The following is a 15,284-nucleotide window of genomic DNA, read 5'->3' on the forward strand; positions in this document are numbered from 1 at the left end:
AGTTTTAGAGTATCCCACATTTCAGGCCAAGAAGCTTTCCCTCCCTTTTTTCCCAGCAAGCTTTGCGATTCTGCCAAACTAAGACGTGCAAAGATATGAAGCAGAAATCCTTTGAGGGTATTCCTTGATCATTCCCTTGATATAACCATGAAGGATACTCACTTGCAGTCGGCTCATCTGGGAAGGAAACACCCTCTACAGGTCTTCTGGATAAATTCTCTTGCATTTCATCAGAAGTGAGGCCTTTGTCTGTCGTAACCATAGCCTTCATTACATTCATGGCTCCTTTCACACACAGAGGAAGAAAGTGATGGTTCTCATATTGGGAAGGAAAGAAATTCAAAGAAGGGGGGTTGGAATCCAGGACAAGATCAAAGCCCACAATCCCAACCAGTATAAGAAGAAGAAGATCACACTGGTTCTCTACCTTTAAAGAGTATCGGAGCAGCTTACAATGAACTTCCCCTCCCCGCTCCATGTGAGGCAGGTGGGGTTAAGAAAATTCTGAGTGAACTGCTGCTGTCGCTCTCCAGTTCATAATCAGAGGAAATCACAATAATCTCATCTGGAGGACAAATGTGTTCTAATGGATGTAAACTGAGATGTTAACCCTCTCTGGCTCAGTTAACCTGGGCAAACCAGGTGTCTTGGGTCAGTCTACTTAGCCATGCTGAATATCGCTTTCACTGCCTTCCTGCCACCTCAAGGCCTCCATAAGGGAGCAAGTAGCAGGAAAGGCCTCCACATAACGTATTGGGGTTCAAGATTTTGATTCATGCCTCATCCCAAAGGCAGAAATGTATACCTGTGGAACCTATGAGAGTTCCTTACCCAGACACGCCACGCTCTCATAGTTCTCCAGCATGATGTCCTCATAGAGAGCTCTTTGATCTGGATCCAGCAATACCCACTCTGCCTCGGTGAAATACATGGCCACCTCCTCAAAGGAAACCAGAGACTGAAAGAAAATCAAATTCCCTCATGAGAGGTCATGTCAGGCACAGACAGGACTCAGGGAGGGGGTGTTCTGGTACGGTACAGGATGGAGAACGTATCTTGTGTGTAAGGAGTGCTGTTTGGATCCTCTTGTCTGGGCCCCTGAGTACCAACTGCAGGAGAAAAGCCCCCCTAAGAAAGGAGGGGGGACCCAGGCAGTCCACTGCTCCATACCTGAACAGGAGGTGCAGAAGTTGTTTTCACCCGTCTACAAACAGAACTGCTCAACACTGTCCCTTCACTGCCTGTGAGGGAGGGAAAAGGGAAGAAAGAATATTAGCGTCCATATCTATTCTGTTTGCTTGTATGAATCATGCTTCCTGCATCCCTGTTCACAGGGCTGTCAAACCTTGCTGTATGAAAACTCAGAAAGGAGACTCAAGCTTTCTAGAAAGTAGTGGAAGAGGAAAAAGAGAAGTACAAGATGCCCATGAGCCTCGGTGGCTATGAATGATACGGACACCTTTCAGACTTCTTAGATACTTGAAACTTGTCCCGTGGAGCTAAAAAATGTAATACCATCTCTGCTGCATCAGACCAAAGACCCAGTCAGGCTGCTGGAAGAAAAATAGGCAAGCAAAAAATGTTGTTGCCTGGAAACTCGCTGTCACATCATGCCAAAAAACCCCCGGACCTGAATTAAGCACATGCTGAAACTGCGGGTAATCTCAAGGAGTGTCCGTAGCACCTGCTGAACCACTAATGTCATTTCTGGGTTTTCAGCCAGAGGAAACTTCAACATGGCATCACATCACCCCAAGCCCTTTGGCAAAGCCTAGCATCCCTCATCTATTTCCTACAGTGGCTCATCAGATGCCCCAAAAGCATGAGCCCAAAACACAGTTGGCCAATGTTCCTAGAGCTGTGCTGACCAGAACATACAGACTTTATTTATTTACAAGACTGAAGAACTCGGCTGAGATTTGTCTGCCTTTTGTTTTGAGCTGCCTTGAGTCTCTCTAATGGAGAAAGGAGGGATGAAAATATTGTAATCTATGTGAGGAGCTGCCTCCATGAGTTTTCTAATCCACTTTTATGAGCATCCCAACGATTGAACATTGAGCACCATAATGTTGATGAAGAAGCGTTTCATTTTTTTTCCTGACCAGAATTCCCTACCCATCGAATTAACTGGGTGCCCCAATCTCAGCCAGTCAGAATGAGTCCTTACCATGTGAGATGACATCTTGGGCAGATTCCTGGGCCTGGCCCAGCTGCCCTTCCTCCAACAGAGATCTTTCCAACTGAGCTTCCATCTTCACGGATAGACCCAACCTCTGAAACAACAGCAACAAGCAAGAAAAGGAGTAGAAAGAGAAGAGTTTTGATTTATACCCCGCTTTTCTCGACCTTAAAGAGTGTCATAGCGGCTTACAAAACTCCTTCCCTTCTTCTCCCCACAACAGACACCTGGTGAGGTGGGTGGGGCTCAGAGAATTTGGAGAGAACTGTGACTAACCAAAAGACACCCACACGGCTTTCATGTGGAGGAGCAGGCAAATAAACCTGGTTCACCAGACTAGAGTCCACCGCTCATGTGAGGGAGTGAAGAATTAAACCCAGTTCTCCAGACTAAAGTCCACTGCTCTTAACCACCAAACCAAGGAACAGATTCTGCCACGCTCCAACTCTCTGTATCTTCCTTTAAGCAGAACTGGTAGGGTTTTCTTTCAACACTGGAGAATTATCTGGAGGAATAAGTAATTCTCCAGAAGAAGAGGTTGCTGACCCACCTTCTTTAATTTCCCATACAGAGGATTAAAACTTGGACAAATATCAGGCAGGGAAGTCTTAGGTGAAGGTCAAATATTGTTGCTTGAGTTGGACATACCTGGAAAGAAAAGCCCTCACCTGTTCTGCCAGTCTGTTCTCTTCAGCCTGACTCAGGAGGAACCCCTCAGCCAGGGCCACTGCTTGGGAACTGGTCTCCGGCCCACATCCTCTGACCCAGTGCTGCATTTCTTGGGGCAGGACGGTCAGGAACTGCTCCAGGATCACCAGGTCCAGGATCTGCTTCTTGGAGTGCCTCTCCGGCTTCAGCCATTGATTGCAAAGTCCATGGAGCTGGCTGCAAACCTCTCGGGGCCCATCGGCTTCACCGTAGCGGAACTGCTGGAAGTGTCGACAAACTACTTCTGAGTTCAGGGGCTCCTGATCCCAGACATCTGGCACAGCTCTCTCCCAGAATGCAACACTCACACCTTGAATGGGAAGGGGGTCTTTCCACACTCTCTTGCCAAGTCCAGGTTCTCCTGGGTCCTGCTCTTCCATCTTCTTCTTCTTCTATAGGGTCACCTCCCACTGGGATATGAAGAGAGGCGTCTTTCTGTGGGAGTGGGGAGTAGCAGATATCAACATGTCAGATGGAAAACAAAAGAGACTGGTGACACATGGTGGATAAGAACAAAAGTGTGGTTTTTAATGATTTGCTGAACTACATACCAAGCTTTTTGAAATATGCCTGTTTGGTCCTTTGGGAAATTTAGCTGTCTCTGGCTGCTCTTAAAAGGTGTTATTTTGTGTCAGGCTGTTCTAAGGGCTTCTGATGGCTTCTAAGTGGGTCATGAGATATGTCTATCCACAGGCACAAGGGTCTCCTGTTTCTGTAGGGCAGGTGTAAATCTTGTGCTGGCACAGAGTGGAGTTGCGCCAAGGATATGGTTTGTGCTTGGTCAAGGCACAAGGGTACTCAGAGCTACTCTGAGTAGAGAAGAAGGTCTAGTAGTCTTCTTGCACTCACTGTAGCCTCCTATCTCTTAGGAAAAGAAAACTGTCCATGCAAAATACTCTTTCCAACAGGAAGGTTTTACTTAGCAGTTGCAAGGTTACACAAGACTATACTAGGTAAGACTACAGTGCTATACAGAACACTTCAGCAATATTATAACACTAAGCTAGAACATACTTGAAGACTAGAATAGAAGAGAATACTGCATATATACAATGCACAGCTTCATACATTCAGGTACTTTTCCCCAGCAACACTCTCCCATTGAACGAGAGTCACAGTTGAATGCACCAATCACATTGAAGGTCAACTGTAGCTGGTTGCCCCCAAACTTCCCCGCTCCTGGCCCTTGTTGCTGGGCAAACCTTTTTGCTGCCTAGAAGCTGACCTTGTGAAGCTTTTATATATATATATATATATATATATATAATGACAGTTTGGGGGTCTGTAACTTGCATGGCAAAAAGACGCTGCTCCTGTCACTCAAAATCCAGTACAGGAAGGACAATCTGGCCTTTTGTCATAGCTGCCTCCACTAAGGGAGCTGGGGAGGGTTGGCATGACCCTCACAGCGATGGATGCCCATGTGCCACTTGTCCCTCTTGGCCTTCTGTACAAGGTGGGCAGAAGGTTGATTACCAGGGGGTGTGGCTTCAAAAGCATGCTCCACCCCTCACTGCCTGTTACAAAGCAGTCACCTCGCAGGAGGATTGGTGGCGTTGGTGGTATTTCCATGGATACTGGTGTCAGTGCTAGACTGTCTGGACCTTGGCAACAAGTTTCTCAAATTTTCCTCTGCTGTGCTGGGTAGGTCTTGGACTGCAGTTTACCGACCCGGCCCCACAAGCACTGAGGTCTTAGGATGGGGCTGTGGATGATTCTAATGTAGGAAGGAACTTTCCCCATGCCCATGTCACTAATTTATTCATTTATTTCATTTTACTTTATTACATATGATACCCTGCCCGTTCATGAATAATGCCATCTTACAACTGGTTAACGTCCTGCAGGGCCCTGGTCTCAGCTGACAGAGAGTTCCACCAGGCTGGAGCCACGACCAAAAAGCCCTGGCTCTGGGTGAGGCTAATTGGACATCCGTGGGGCTGTAGACCACAAGGAGGTTACTACCAGAAAACTGAGGAGTCCTCTGTGGGCAATATGGGGAGATGTAGTCACCGAGATATTAGAGTCCCATATAGCTCAAGGATTTAAAGACCAATACCAGTACACTGATAATGATCCAGTACTCAACTGGTAACCAGTGCAGCTGGCGGAGAACTTGTATAATGTGCTTTCTTACCAGTGCCCCACTAAGGAATCTCACAACTGCGTTCTGGACCAGTTTTAGCCTCCTGAGCAATCTCACGGCCAGCATAAAGCGAGGTACAGCAATCCAATCTGGAGTAATCTAATCAAACCCCCCTCAAAGGCCTGTTGTTTTGCGGAGAATTTAAATGACCAGCTATAGAACACCGAATTCATACATTTTATTTTTCTTATACTGAAAGACACTGATAATCACGCCCCAGCCCCCAAAAGAAGACCTGGTGGATCAAAACTGATGTGTAATTGGGTTGTCAACTTCCAGGCAGGGCCTGAAGTTCTCCCCAAATTACAACCAACCTCCAGCTGACAGAAATCAGTTCTCCCTGGAGAGAATGGTGGCACTGGATACGGTGGGCTCGACACCATTAGACCTCTCTGAAGCACCACCCTCCATCCCAAAGCCAGCCTTTCTCAGAATCCACCACCTAAATGCCCATTCATTTGCCCTCTGGGAGTTGGCAGATCCACAACAACAACTGAGAATGATCCCAGCCTTTCTTCCATTCTAAGATCTAAAAGCTGATCCTCCAGTGACTTACTCTCAAGAAAACCTTCCAGAATCTGGCTGCTATGGATCTTCCTATGTGACGTTTATCTGAAGTGCCTCCTGCAGCAGCAGCAGCAAACCTGCCCTCGAGCAAAGGGACCTTCTCCCTTTTCAGTCTCGGCCTAGCAAACTCTGTGTTGTGTGGATCTGTGTGCCCTCAAATCACAGCTTGTTGTGACTCTGAAGAGTTTTCAAGGCAAGAAGCATTCAGAGGTGACATTTTCTGCCTCTGTGTGAGCTCAGAGAGTTCAGAGGAGTGGGGAATCAAACTCGGTTCTCCAGGCTAGATTCCCCTGGTCTGAATCATTGCACAACACTTGCTCCCTCAGTGATGCAGACAAATTTGAAAAAGCTGGTAAATAAAACAAAACTGATAAATAAAATGAAAAAATAAGACTGAAGTCCAGACTGGACTTTAGTCGGCTACAGTCAGAGATGCCCTTAGAGCTCAACAGGGCTACTGCGGAGTAACTCTACACACGGTTTGCACTACTGGGATATCCCATGTGGCTCACCTCAGAGAATGGTATGGTGGAGTAGGGAGGGGGGAAGAAAATTAGGCAACTCAAAGTAGGTCTACCCACAATCCTATTCAATCAGGCTTACACCTAGGAAAGTAGCTTTACGACTGGATGAAAATTTGTGTTCCTGTAAGATCTTCTCTGTTTCTTTACACAACGGCAGCAAGGCCTTTCCAGTGGGGTGGGGGTGAGGAGAGCTGTGTCTCACCATATCCAGTTCTCAAACCCTAAGGTCACCTCATGACAAGTGTAACTTCTATTTAATTAAAAGAGGGTATCCAACAATATTTTTCATTAAAGAACTGAGGGAATTTATGTCTTTGTGTAATCCCACCTTGTGACACTCACACTGATAAAAAGAACAACAAACTTCTTTAAAAAAATAACACATAGGTTTAGGACAGGGCTGATGGGAATTGTAGTTTATGAACATCTGGAGAGCTGCAGTTGCAGACCCCTGCTCTAGGAGATTCAGATAACCACAACCACAAAATAGATTAAGAGCCAATTAATAACACTAACACATTAATAACACTAACACTAATAACATTAACACTAACACTAAGTCCTCCCTTTCAATAGCCAGTGTAAGAGATTCCAATACTCAGAATATGAATGAATATGTTTGCAATAGAAATCACATAAACAAGTATAAATGAATATGTAAAAAGCTGTAGTCTTTCTGAAGTAAGCATCCTCCAACTTCAGACCCTTCCGTTATTCTGGAAAATTGTGTCTGTTTTTCCTTCTATGGAGTACCCCAATTCTTTATCCCCCACCCCCATTCCAGATTCAGGGTGACCGAAGGACAGTAAGGGTCTCTGCCCCTTTGCCACAAAGCAGCCTTGCTGTGTGTGTTTGTGGAGGGAGGGTGAAGGTGGGGAGAGAACCAGTCCTTTTAGAAGCTGATCCTAAAAAATCCATCAGCAGAGCTGATCTGGAGATCAAGGGTCCTGAAGGGTCATAATACCCTGGATTCGGGAGGTGGCTAAGGATCAGGTGGCGCCTACTGACTCCATGCTCTCTCCTCCTTCTTCCCCCCTCCCCGCCACCTTGTATTATGCTCCATGGCTTTCTAGCTTCCATGGCTCCTGGAGGGTGAGAACCATGCTCAGGTCCAGCGACGGAGGTATAGATTTTTTATGGGGTGGGTTTGATGACTGAGGTTTTTCCGGCTGTTCCATTCCATGCATTGTTTCAAGCAAGCTGGACATGCAATGGGAGCGGTTTGAACCCAAGGAAAAACACCCCTTACCTACATCCCTACTCAGGCCCCACTACTAGGATGTTTGGGGGGGGGGATCCTTTTTTTTCAGTTCCCAAAATCTTATTTGTACTTAGGAAGCCCACCCCAACCCCCCATTCCACAGCTTATCTGGGAGCCCAACAGAGAGGAATTGGACCGAAAGGATTATATAAATGCCGCACCTCAATTGATGTTGGGTGCCTAGATGATGTACAAACATAATTCCAAAGCTTGGATTCTTAATATTTTTGTCTGAGGTCACTGTAAATTCACCATCAAATCACAGGTCATGTGCACAGCCAAAGACTGCAATGCAAAAATTGGGCATCTACTGCTTTGTGGCACCACCACGATGGAAAAGCAGATCTCCAAATCATGGGTGCTCATGGATACTCTCTATTTTTAAAATGAATTACCCCAGATTTAGTATCAAATTTCATATGTCCATAGCCACAAAATTAAGGGCTAAACCTGGATTGTCTGGCTCAAGGGGGCAGGTGGAAGCTCCCAGCCCTGATCTTGGCAATTATGAAGGTCTCCTTGCATTATGGAAACCACCCCTCACACAGAAAGCTAGCACTGAAAGGCAAAACGTTGTGCCCATTGTCTTTTCTTGCATGGATCAGGTCAGAGACCAATGGCTCCTTGACACACCAGATGGGGATCTTCATTCTGTTCTTCATTCTGAGCCCTCCGGGGGAGGGCGGTATAAAAATGAAATAATAAATAAATAAATAAATAAATTCTATCCAGCACCCAGTACTGCTGACCCTGAATAGACCCTACAACCCTGGTACATCATCTCAAGGAGCATGAGGGGAATGCCCCCCCCCCCATAAGTAACCAGGGGAATAGAAAAGTAGGCCACAGTTCAGAGAACCAATAGTCCAATGGGGAGGAGGCTCCGTTTCCCAAAGTGCAGAGGTGGCTGCATTGTTTGGGACCCTGATGTCAAAGGAAGGAAAGAAAGGCCTGCTGGGGACTGGCTGCCAAGAAGCAAAAGAGGTAGATGGGGGGGGGGGGGCTCCCCCCAAATCTCCAGCCTCTCCTCAGTCTTGAGCCATCAGCCCCTTCCCAAGTCTAAAGGGGCTAGAAGGTCTCTTCCTATTCTCGGGTCTTGCAGGTCTTAATTTCCCAGCTCGTCTATCTTTGGGGGCTTCTTTGTTTTGCCCAAAGCGGCTCCTTCTGGCAGAAGAAGGTGGGATGTTGTAATGGGGGGGGGGGGGAGGAGAGGAGGCTCTTCTCCCCATTCACTGCTCCCCCCTTCCTTTCTCCACACTTGGGGTCCTACCCAGCACGTGACCCTGGCCCTTCAATTCACCCTCTTCTCAACGAGTGTTTTTTTGGCCCCAGAGGCCTCGTTTCTTTCCCTTGAGAGACCCTCGTCTCCCCCCACCCCCACCCCCACCCCCGCGCCCCCCGGAGCTCTTTGTTCTCTGCTTTGGTGGTCTGCATGAAGGCGGAGGCCCCGCCTGCTGCCCCATAGAAGATCCTGGGACTGGAGGGGTCCCAACTGCTCACTCCCCGAATCCCTTCCTTGAGGGGCACGTGGCCCCTCCACAATGCATGCTCATTCCCCTCCCACCCCCCCACCCCAAAGGCTTATGCAGAAAGGAGGGCGGAAAGAGGGAGCATCCTCCATTCCCTGGTTTTGCAGTGGGGCGGCTCTCCTGGATCGAGGCCCGCCTCTGCGCCCCCCCCCGCTCACCCAGCCCCCGGCCCCCTTGACTCACCCGGAAGGGGCTGCTGATGGTGCTGCAACTTTCCTTGCGGCTTCTCTGGGACTTGGGGTTCTATGGCTTCCCTCCCCATAGGGGGGAGGTGGGGGGGGGGGTCCTGACACCGCCCACCTTGGCTGTCCCACCCCCTTTGCAGATGAGGGGGGTGGGGGCAGTCCAGAGGCCTTTTCAACAGTGGACCCTGCACTGTGGAATCCCCTCCCACCAGAGGTGCCCCCCCCCCTGCAGTTTCAGCCCCTGGTGAAGACCAGCCTCTCACCCAGGCATTTGGTTGAACACCCCCCCCCTTCCCCCCACACACACTGAATGGGATAGGGGTGTCCTGCAAATTCCTCCCAGTTGTATGGGTGGTTGGGTTGTTTTATTTTTAGGATTCTGTTTTATAGGGATTTTACTACTTTGTTGGGAAGGAGCTTATTGTGATTTTTAGTGTAACCTACCCCAAGACTGTAGTACAGGGCAGGGAATAAATCTAAAAGTAGATAAATAAATCAGTGGGGTTGGAGATTTGGGATAGCCTGGGAAGGACGCAAAGCTTAGCAGGGTGCGATGCCACAGAGCATTCCAAATCCACCATTTTCTCCAGGCGCAGAGGTCTGCAACCTGCGGCTCTCCAGATGTACGTGGACTACAAATTGGCCATGCTGGCAGGGGCTGATGGGAATTGTAGTCCAGGAACATCTGGAGAGCCGCAGGTTGCAGACCCCTGGCGGAACTCATCTTTGTAGTCTGGAGGTAAGCTGTCATTCCAGGGGATCCCCAGGTCCCACCTGGAGATTGGCAACCATACATGTAGGACTGTGTTTCAGAAAGGACAAATTCTGTACAGCCCAGTGCTTTTGAATCCCACGAATTGTGGTTTTTCAACACGACTTTTTGTAATTTGCTCTGAAGGGCTCTTTCTCAGAACTGGAATAAAATAAATAAAATCAAACAAACAAATAAAAATTAAGATCACACTTGGGAAAAAGAAACGAATGAACAAAGCTGGGTCCTGCCCTGTTGCTCAAAGTGATCAATGAGGCAGCTGACCAAGACTTCGGATCTGTTTACTGTCTATAAAATTATGCATGGGGTAGAAAATGTTGAGAGAGAGAAATTGTTCTCTCTTTCTCACAATACTAGAACCAGGGGGCATCCATTGAAAATGCTGGGGGGAAGAATTAGGACTAATAAAAGGAAACACTTCTTCACGCAACGTGTGAGTGGTGTTTGGAATACGCTGCCTCAGGAGGTGGTGATGGCCACTCACCTGGATAGCTTTAAAAAGGGCTTGGACAGATTTATGGAGGAGAAGTCGATCTATGGCTACCAATCTTGATCCTGCTTGATCTCAGATTGCAAATGCCTTAGCAGACCAGGTGCTCAGGAGCAGCAGCAGCAGCAGCAGCAGGCCATTGCTTTCACCTCCTGCAGGTGAGCTCCCAAAGGCACCTGGTGGGCCACTGCGAGTAGCAGAATGCTGGACTAGATGGGACTCTGGTCTGATCCTTAGCTGGCTAGTTCTTATGTTCTTACTGTCAGACAACCCCTCATCCCATGACTATCAGGGAGGCTTTTTAAAGTGTAGTTCTCATTTCATATGTTTATATGATTACAGCGGGCCCAGAGTTGCCTGCCCCCTTTGGCTGTGATGGGGGGTCCTGATTTCTGTGCCCTTCCTGCGATGCTCCCTTGGCCTCTCCTGGGTCTCTGGGAGTGGGGAGGAGATGCTCCTTGGCTGTGGCAGGGAGGGGGATAACCTCAGTCCTAGGCAGGCGGGGCGGGGCGGGTGGTGACGACCCCCGGAAACCATTTCCTGTCCCCCCTCCCCCCAGCCACATGTCCGGGGCTTCTTCTTAGACGGCTGGGCTGGAATCGACGGACCTCCCAGGCAATTTCCCGGGAGAGGTTCTGCAGGCTGCCGCCCAGGAGATGTTCGGGGTCCCTGCGGTGCCCCCGGCCCCAATTGAAGCTGGTGAGCTGGGGGGGGGGGAGACGGGGTGCTACAGTGCAAGGGAGAGAGGAGGGGGTGCACCATGTGACCAGAGGGAGAGTGAGTTCCGTCCCTCCCCCGCCCCCCCCTCCCCCCGGACCCCCTTGCGCAGAGCCAGGAGGTCCTTGGAAGTTGGACGGGGCTCAAGTGGCTGCAGGTTCCAAAGAGCCTCATGGAGGAAGGAGGGTCCGTGGAAAGGGGGGTGGGTGGGAGAAGGAAGGGCCAGGTGCAGGAGGGGTGGTGGTGCTAGTGGAGAAATGTAGGTGTGAGGAAGATGGAGCTCATGCAGAAAGGGGGGGGGAAGTGTGTGTCTGAGAGTGAGATTTTTTTTTGGAGCGGGTAGATGGGGCAGGGGTGGGAGGGGTGCGCCAAAGAAAGGACTGAGGGAGCTGGGAAGAGGAGGGGGTGTCTCCCTCTTGCTGGGAGCAAATCCCTTCATAGGAAGGACGTGTCCCCCCCTGGGCCCAAGGGCAGAGCTCCGACCCCCATCATGATCCTTCTTCTGCCTTGGAATGAGTCCTGGGCTCTCCTTGCAGGGATGGCCTGCGGCATTCTGGGCCTGGCAGTTTACAGGTCCACACCTCAACTGCAGATGGCCCAACCATTATAATTGCTCAAGGCTAGGGGGGGGGGGGGTTTCCCTCCTTTGCTTGCATGTACCTAGTTCAGTGGTGGCGAACCTATGGCACGGGTGCCAGAGGTGGCACTCAGAGCCCTCTCTGTAGGCACACGCAAACAGAGTCCCCCCCCCATCTAGACTAGCCTGGGCCGCTGGGCTCGATTATTAGCATTAAACCTAAGACCTAGTTTTGGGGAAGCAGTGTAGGTAATGCTGTTAAACGCTGTTAAACCTCACTGATTTTCCTGCGAAGTACTAAAGCGCAGTCCTTTACCTGTTAAGCACTAACCCTGTTAAGTGCTAACCCTAACCCTGTTAAGTGCTGTTAAACTAAAGCGTGATCCTTAACCTGGAAGTAAACTCGGTTGCTGGCACTGGGGCTTGCTTCTGAGTAAACCCTCCTAGGGTCGTGATTCACCCATTGGAAGAGTTGCAAGGTTGCTTCAAAGCAAAGCCACCAACCACCACCAAGCTTACTCCTGAGTAACGCACGCCTCGGAGCCAACCGTTTTTTCTAAACAAAAACCTCAGTATTCAGGTTAAATTACCATGTCGGCACATTGCGATAAATAAGTGGGTTTTGGGTTGCAATTTGGGCACTCGGTCTCGAAAAGGTTCGCCATCGCTGACCTAGTTCAATAGAGCTTAACTGTTTCTCCTTATCTGCCTTCCTGGAGGAGTAAACCAGTGGTGGGATCCAAAAATTTTAGTAACAGGTTCCCATGGTGGTGGGATTTAAACAGTGGCGTAGCGCCAATGGGGCTGGGTGGGGCACGACAGGGGCGTGGCCGGGCATTTCGGGGGCGGGGCATTAATAATTTCTCTGTTACTGTAAAAAAACTCTTACTGTAAAAAAAAGTTCCTAATTTCCAGCTGGTATCTTTCTGTCCATAATTTAAACTCATTATAGCAAGTCCTATTGTCTACTGCCAACAGAAACAACTACTTCTCCTCTAATTGACTGCCTGTCAAATACTTAATACTTTCAAATACTTAATTTTGTTTCTAGGAATCAAAAGAAAGATACTTTCCTTAAACAAGGAACTTGACCATATTTCTAAAACATGTTTTTAAAACAGCCCAACAGGGAGAACTATGCCGTTTTCTACCTTCGCTAACCAGCCACATAGGAAACAACAGGACTTTATGATTTTTGGACTCAATGGAATTTCTAATGGAAAAGCAGACCCAATTAGTAACCCCCTCTTGGCACACACAAATAATTAGTAACCCACTCTCGGGAACTGGTGAGAACCTGCTGGATCCCACCTCTGGAGTAAACTGTCTGTACCAAACAATGCTGTTATTCTCAGTCCTTTCACATGCTGATATTATGGGAATGCGAGGGTGGGGGGGATTCATGAGTTGAACTTAACTGTAAAAGTATATACCAGGGGTCTGAGAGCAAAACCCTCAGTTTCGGCTATCTGAGCCTGGGATGACACGGTTCCAATAAAGCTCTTGAAATCTTCCTGAGTCTTGTTGATGACTGGAGTAACAGACCCTAACAGATGGCGGTGGTGGCCTGCCTAGTAGTCCTGTGTGTGAAACACCTGAGAGGGCATTGGATTGGGTATCAAGGGATGCTTGGTCTGCATGAGAGGAATTAGGAACCAAAAATACGTTTGCTTAAAATGTGAATATTGCCTAGATGGATCTTCTTGTGTTGGAATGTTCCAATAGCAATACAAGAGGAGGAGCTTAAAAACATCCCAAAATGAAGACCTTAATTGCAGCTGTGCCAAATACCACTGAGAGGAAATAAGCAAGGGAGAAATTGATATTGTGATATTGTGTTTTGGAATTAATACCCTAGAAAATGCCTGGACAAATGTGAGAACCCAATTAGTTCTTGGAATATCACTGCTGGCATTTGTTACAACATCAAAAGACCTTTAGTGAAGCGGAAAAGGAAGATAATTTTGTAGTTGGGGAAGATCTTTGGATACAAATTCTGTACCTGTGGAACCTGAAGCCCTTCAAACTGCCCCAAATTTATCAAAGGGCTGAAGGGGATTGTTGGATATGTGGAAGGTGTCTAGGAAGATTTTATATGTATAGGTGGGAATGCAGCAGAGCGTTCCGTTGGGTGCAGGAATCAGTTTGCCATGGTGATCTCTCAGGGTATTAGGAAAGAGGTTCCATTATCTCCTAAGGTTTTCTCATTCAATTGTATGGATTTTCTTGCTAAAAAATTCCATGGGTTTGGCTCAATGCTGTGACATAAATAATTTCGTTGTCATAGATAAAAACAAAGATCCTAGTTTCCGCTCCAAATTTCCATCCATAAGTTCCAAGAAAAAGGCCTTTTGTCTCATTGGCACATTCATCTTTAAAATCTTTTGGATGGTTGAATGTGTTATTCTCCAGAATTCTCTAGCCTTATCACAAGTCCACCACAGACAATACAACGTCCTTTCACAGAGCTCACACATCAAAAATTAATATTTTCCCGCATTTATCTAGCATCATATACCATTTTTACATCACTGTATAAATAATCTCTTTCAAATTTATATTTAAGACCTCTTTTCCACATATTTTCCCACTGCTTGTTCAACTAGACTTGAATACAGGCTCTTGACTTGTGCCCCAGATCCAATCTAGAGAAAGGTCCACTCCTGGGATCAGCCCAGAAAATATGGCTATATTTTATTATTTATTTATTTATCATATTTATATACCGCCCTCCCCCAAAGGCTCAGGGCGGTGTCCATCAATCATAAAACAATTTAAAACATATCATAATACATAAAATACTAAAACTTGCAGATGGCTTCAACCCCTCCCTCCCCCCTTTGTGTACCCACGGAGGCCAGATGTTCTTTATGGTGAAGTTGAAATCATCCCGGCTGGCCAAATGCCTGGCGGAACAGGTCCGTTTTACAGGCCCTGCGGAAACTCTGTAAGTCCCGCAGGGCCCTGATCTCACTCGGAAGCCTGTTCCACCAGGTATAGAAGAAAGGCCAAACTGACTTTGAAACCCTCTTTCTTTCTTTCCCTCCCTCCCAGGCAGCAGCAGAAAAACACCCTGGAAGATTCCTCTGGCATCTCCTCCGTGTGATGAAGGGACAAGAGCCACTATGCAGCCAACTGAGGTATGGGGATGTCACGGGGGGAAATGTTCAAAGAGGGGCAGGATTGCTTCCTTCTCGGTTGCCTGGTGCTGTTCTTCAAGTACTTCAAGTCTCTGTCTTCTTGGCTCTGGGTCCAGTGAGGTAAAGAAATGCTTCCCTCATCTTCTTGCAGGGTGGGGTGTCCTTTGAAGAGCTGGCTGTCTATTTCACCCAGGAGGAGTGGACTCTGCTGCGCCGTGCCCAAAGAGTTCTCTACAAGGAAGTCATGCTGGAGAATTTTGGGAACGTGGCCTCTCTGGGTAAGGATGCTTTTCTCCCTCTTGTTGAGAGGAAGCCCCTTAAGAGGAAAGCCATGGTTAGGCTGTCTGCCCTGGGCCCAAAGGCTGATCTCTGCCACCCTCCGTGATCCTTCCTGTGACATGGGAGGGGTTCTGGGCTCTCCTTGCAGAGCGGGGACCTCTGACTGGCAGTCCTGTGTCTGGACCGCGTGAGAGGTCATCAGAAGAGATT

The 15,284-nt window shown here is 48.1% G+C and overlaps 1 protein-coding gene across 31 annotated transcripts in view; it reads right to left on the reverse strand.

The window, feature by feature from the left end:
* The window catches only part of LOC125428587 (zinc finger protein 883-like), a 1,608,225-nt gene that overhangs the window by 2,994 nt on the left and 1,589,947 nt on the right, over positions 1 to 15,284 (reverse strand). For 20 of the 31 annotated variants that reach the window (XM_048488956.1, XM_048488952.1, XM_048488959.1 and 17 more), the window contains 2 exons: positions 832 to 958; positions 163 to 285 (listed from right to left, as the gene is read on the reverse strand). In XM_048488956.1, the coding sequence (XP_048344913.1) occupies positions 163 to 285; positions 832 to 958 (250 nt within the window). Of the gene's footprint in view, positions 1 to 162; positions 317 to 831; positions 959 to 1,170; positions 1,242 to 2,167; positions 2,274 to 2,827; positions 2,890 to 15,284 lie in introns of those variants that run through there. The other 11 variants (XM_048488975.1, XM_048488964.1, XM_048488970.1 and 8 more) reach the window with 5 other exon arrangements.

The sequence above is a fragment of the Sphaerodactylus townsendi genome, linkage group LG03 (assembly GCF_021028975.2).
Source record: "Sphaerodactylus townsendi isolate TG3544 linkage group LG03, MPM_Stown_v2.3, whole genome shotgun sequence".
In the NCBI taxonomy this organism is placed as follows: Eukaryota; Metazoa; Chordata; class Lepidosauria; order Squamata; family Sphaerodactylidae; genus Sphaerodactylus; species Sphaerodactylus townsendi.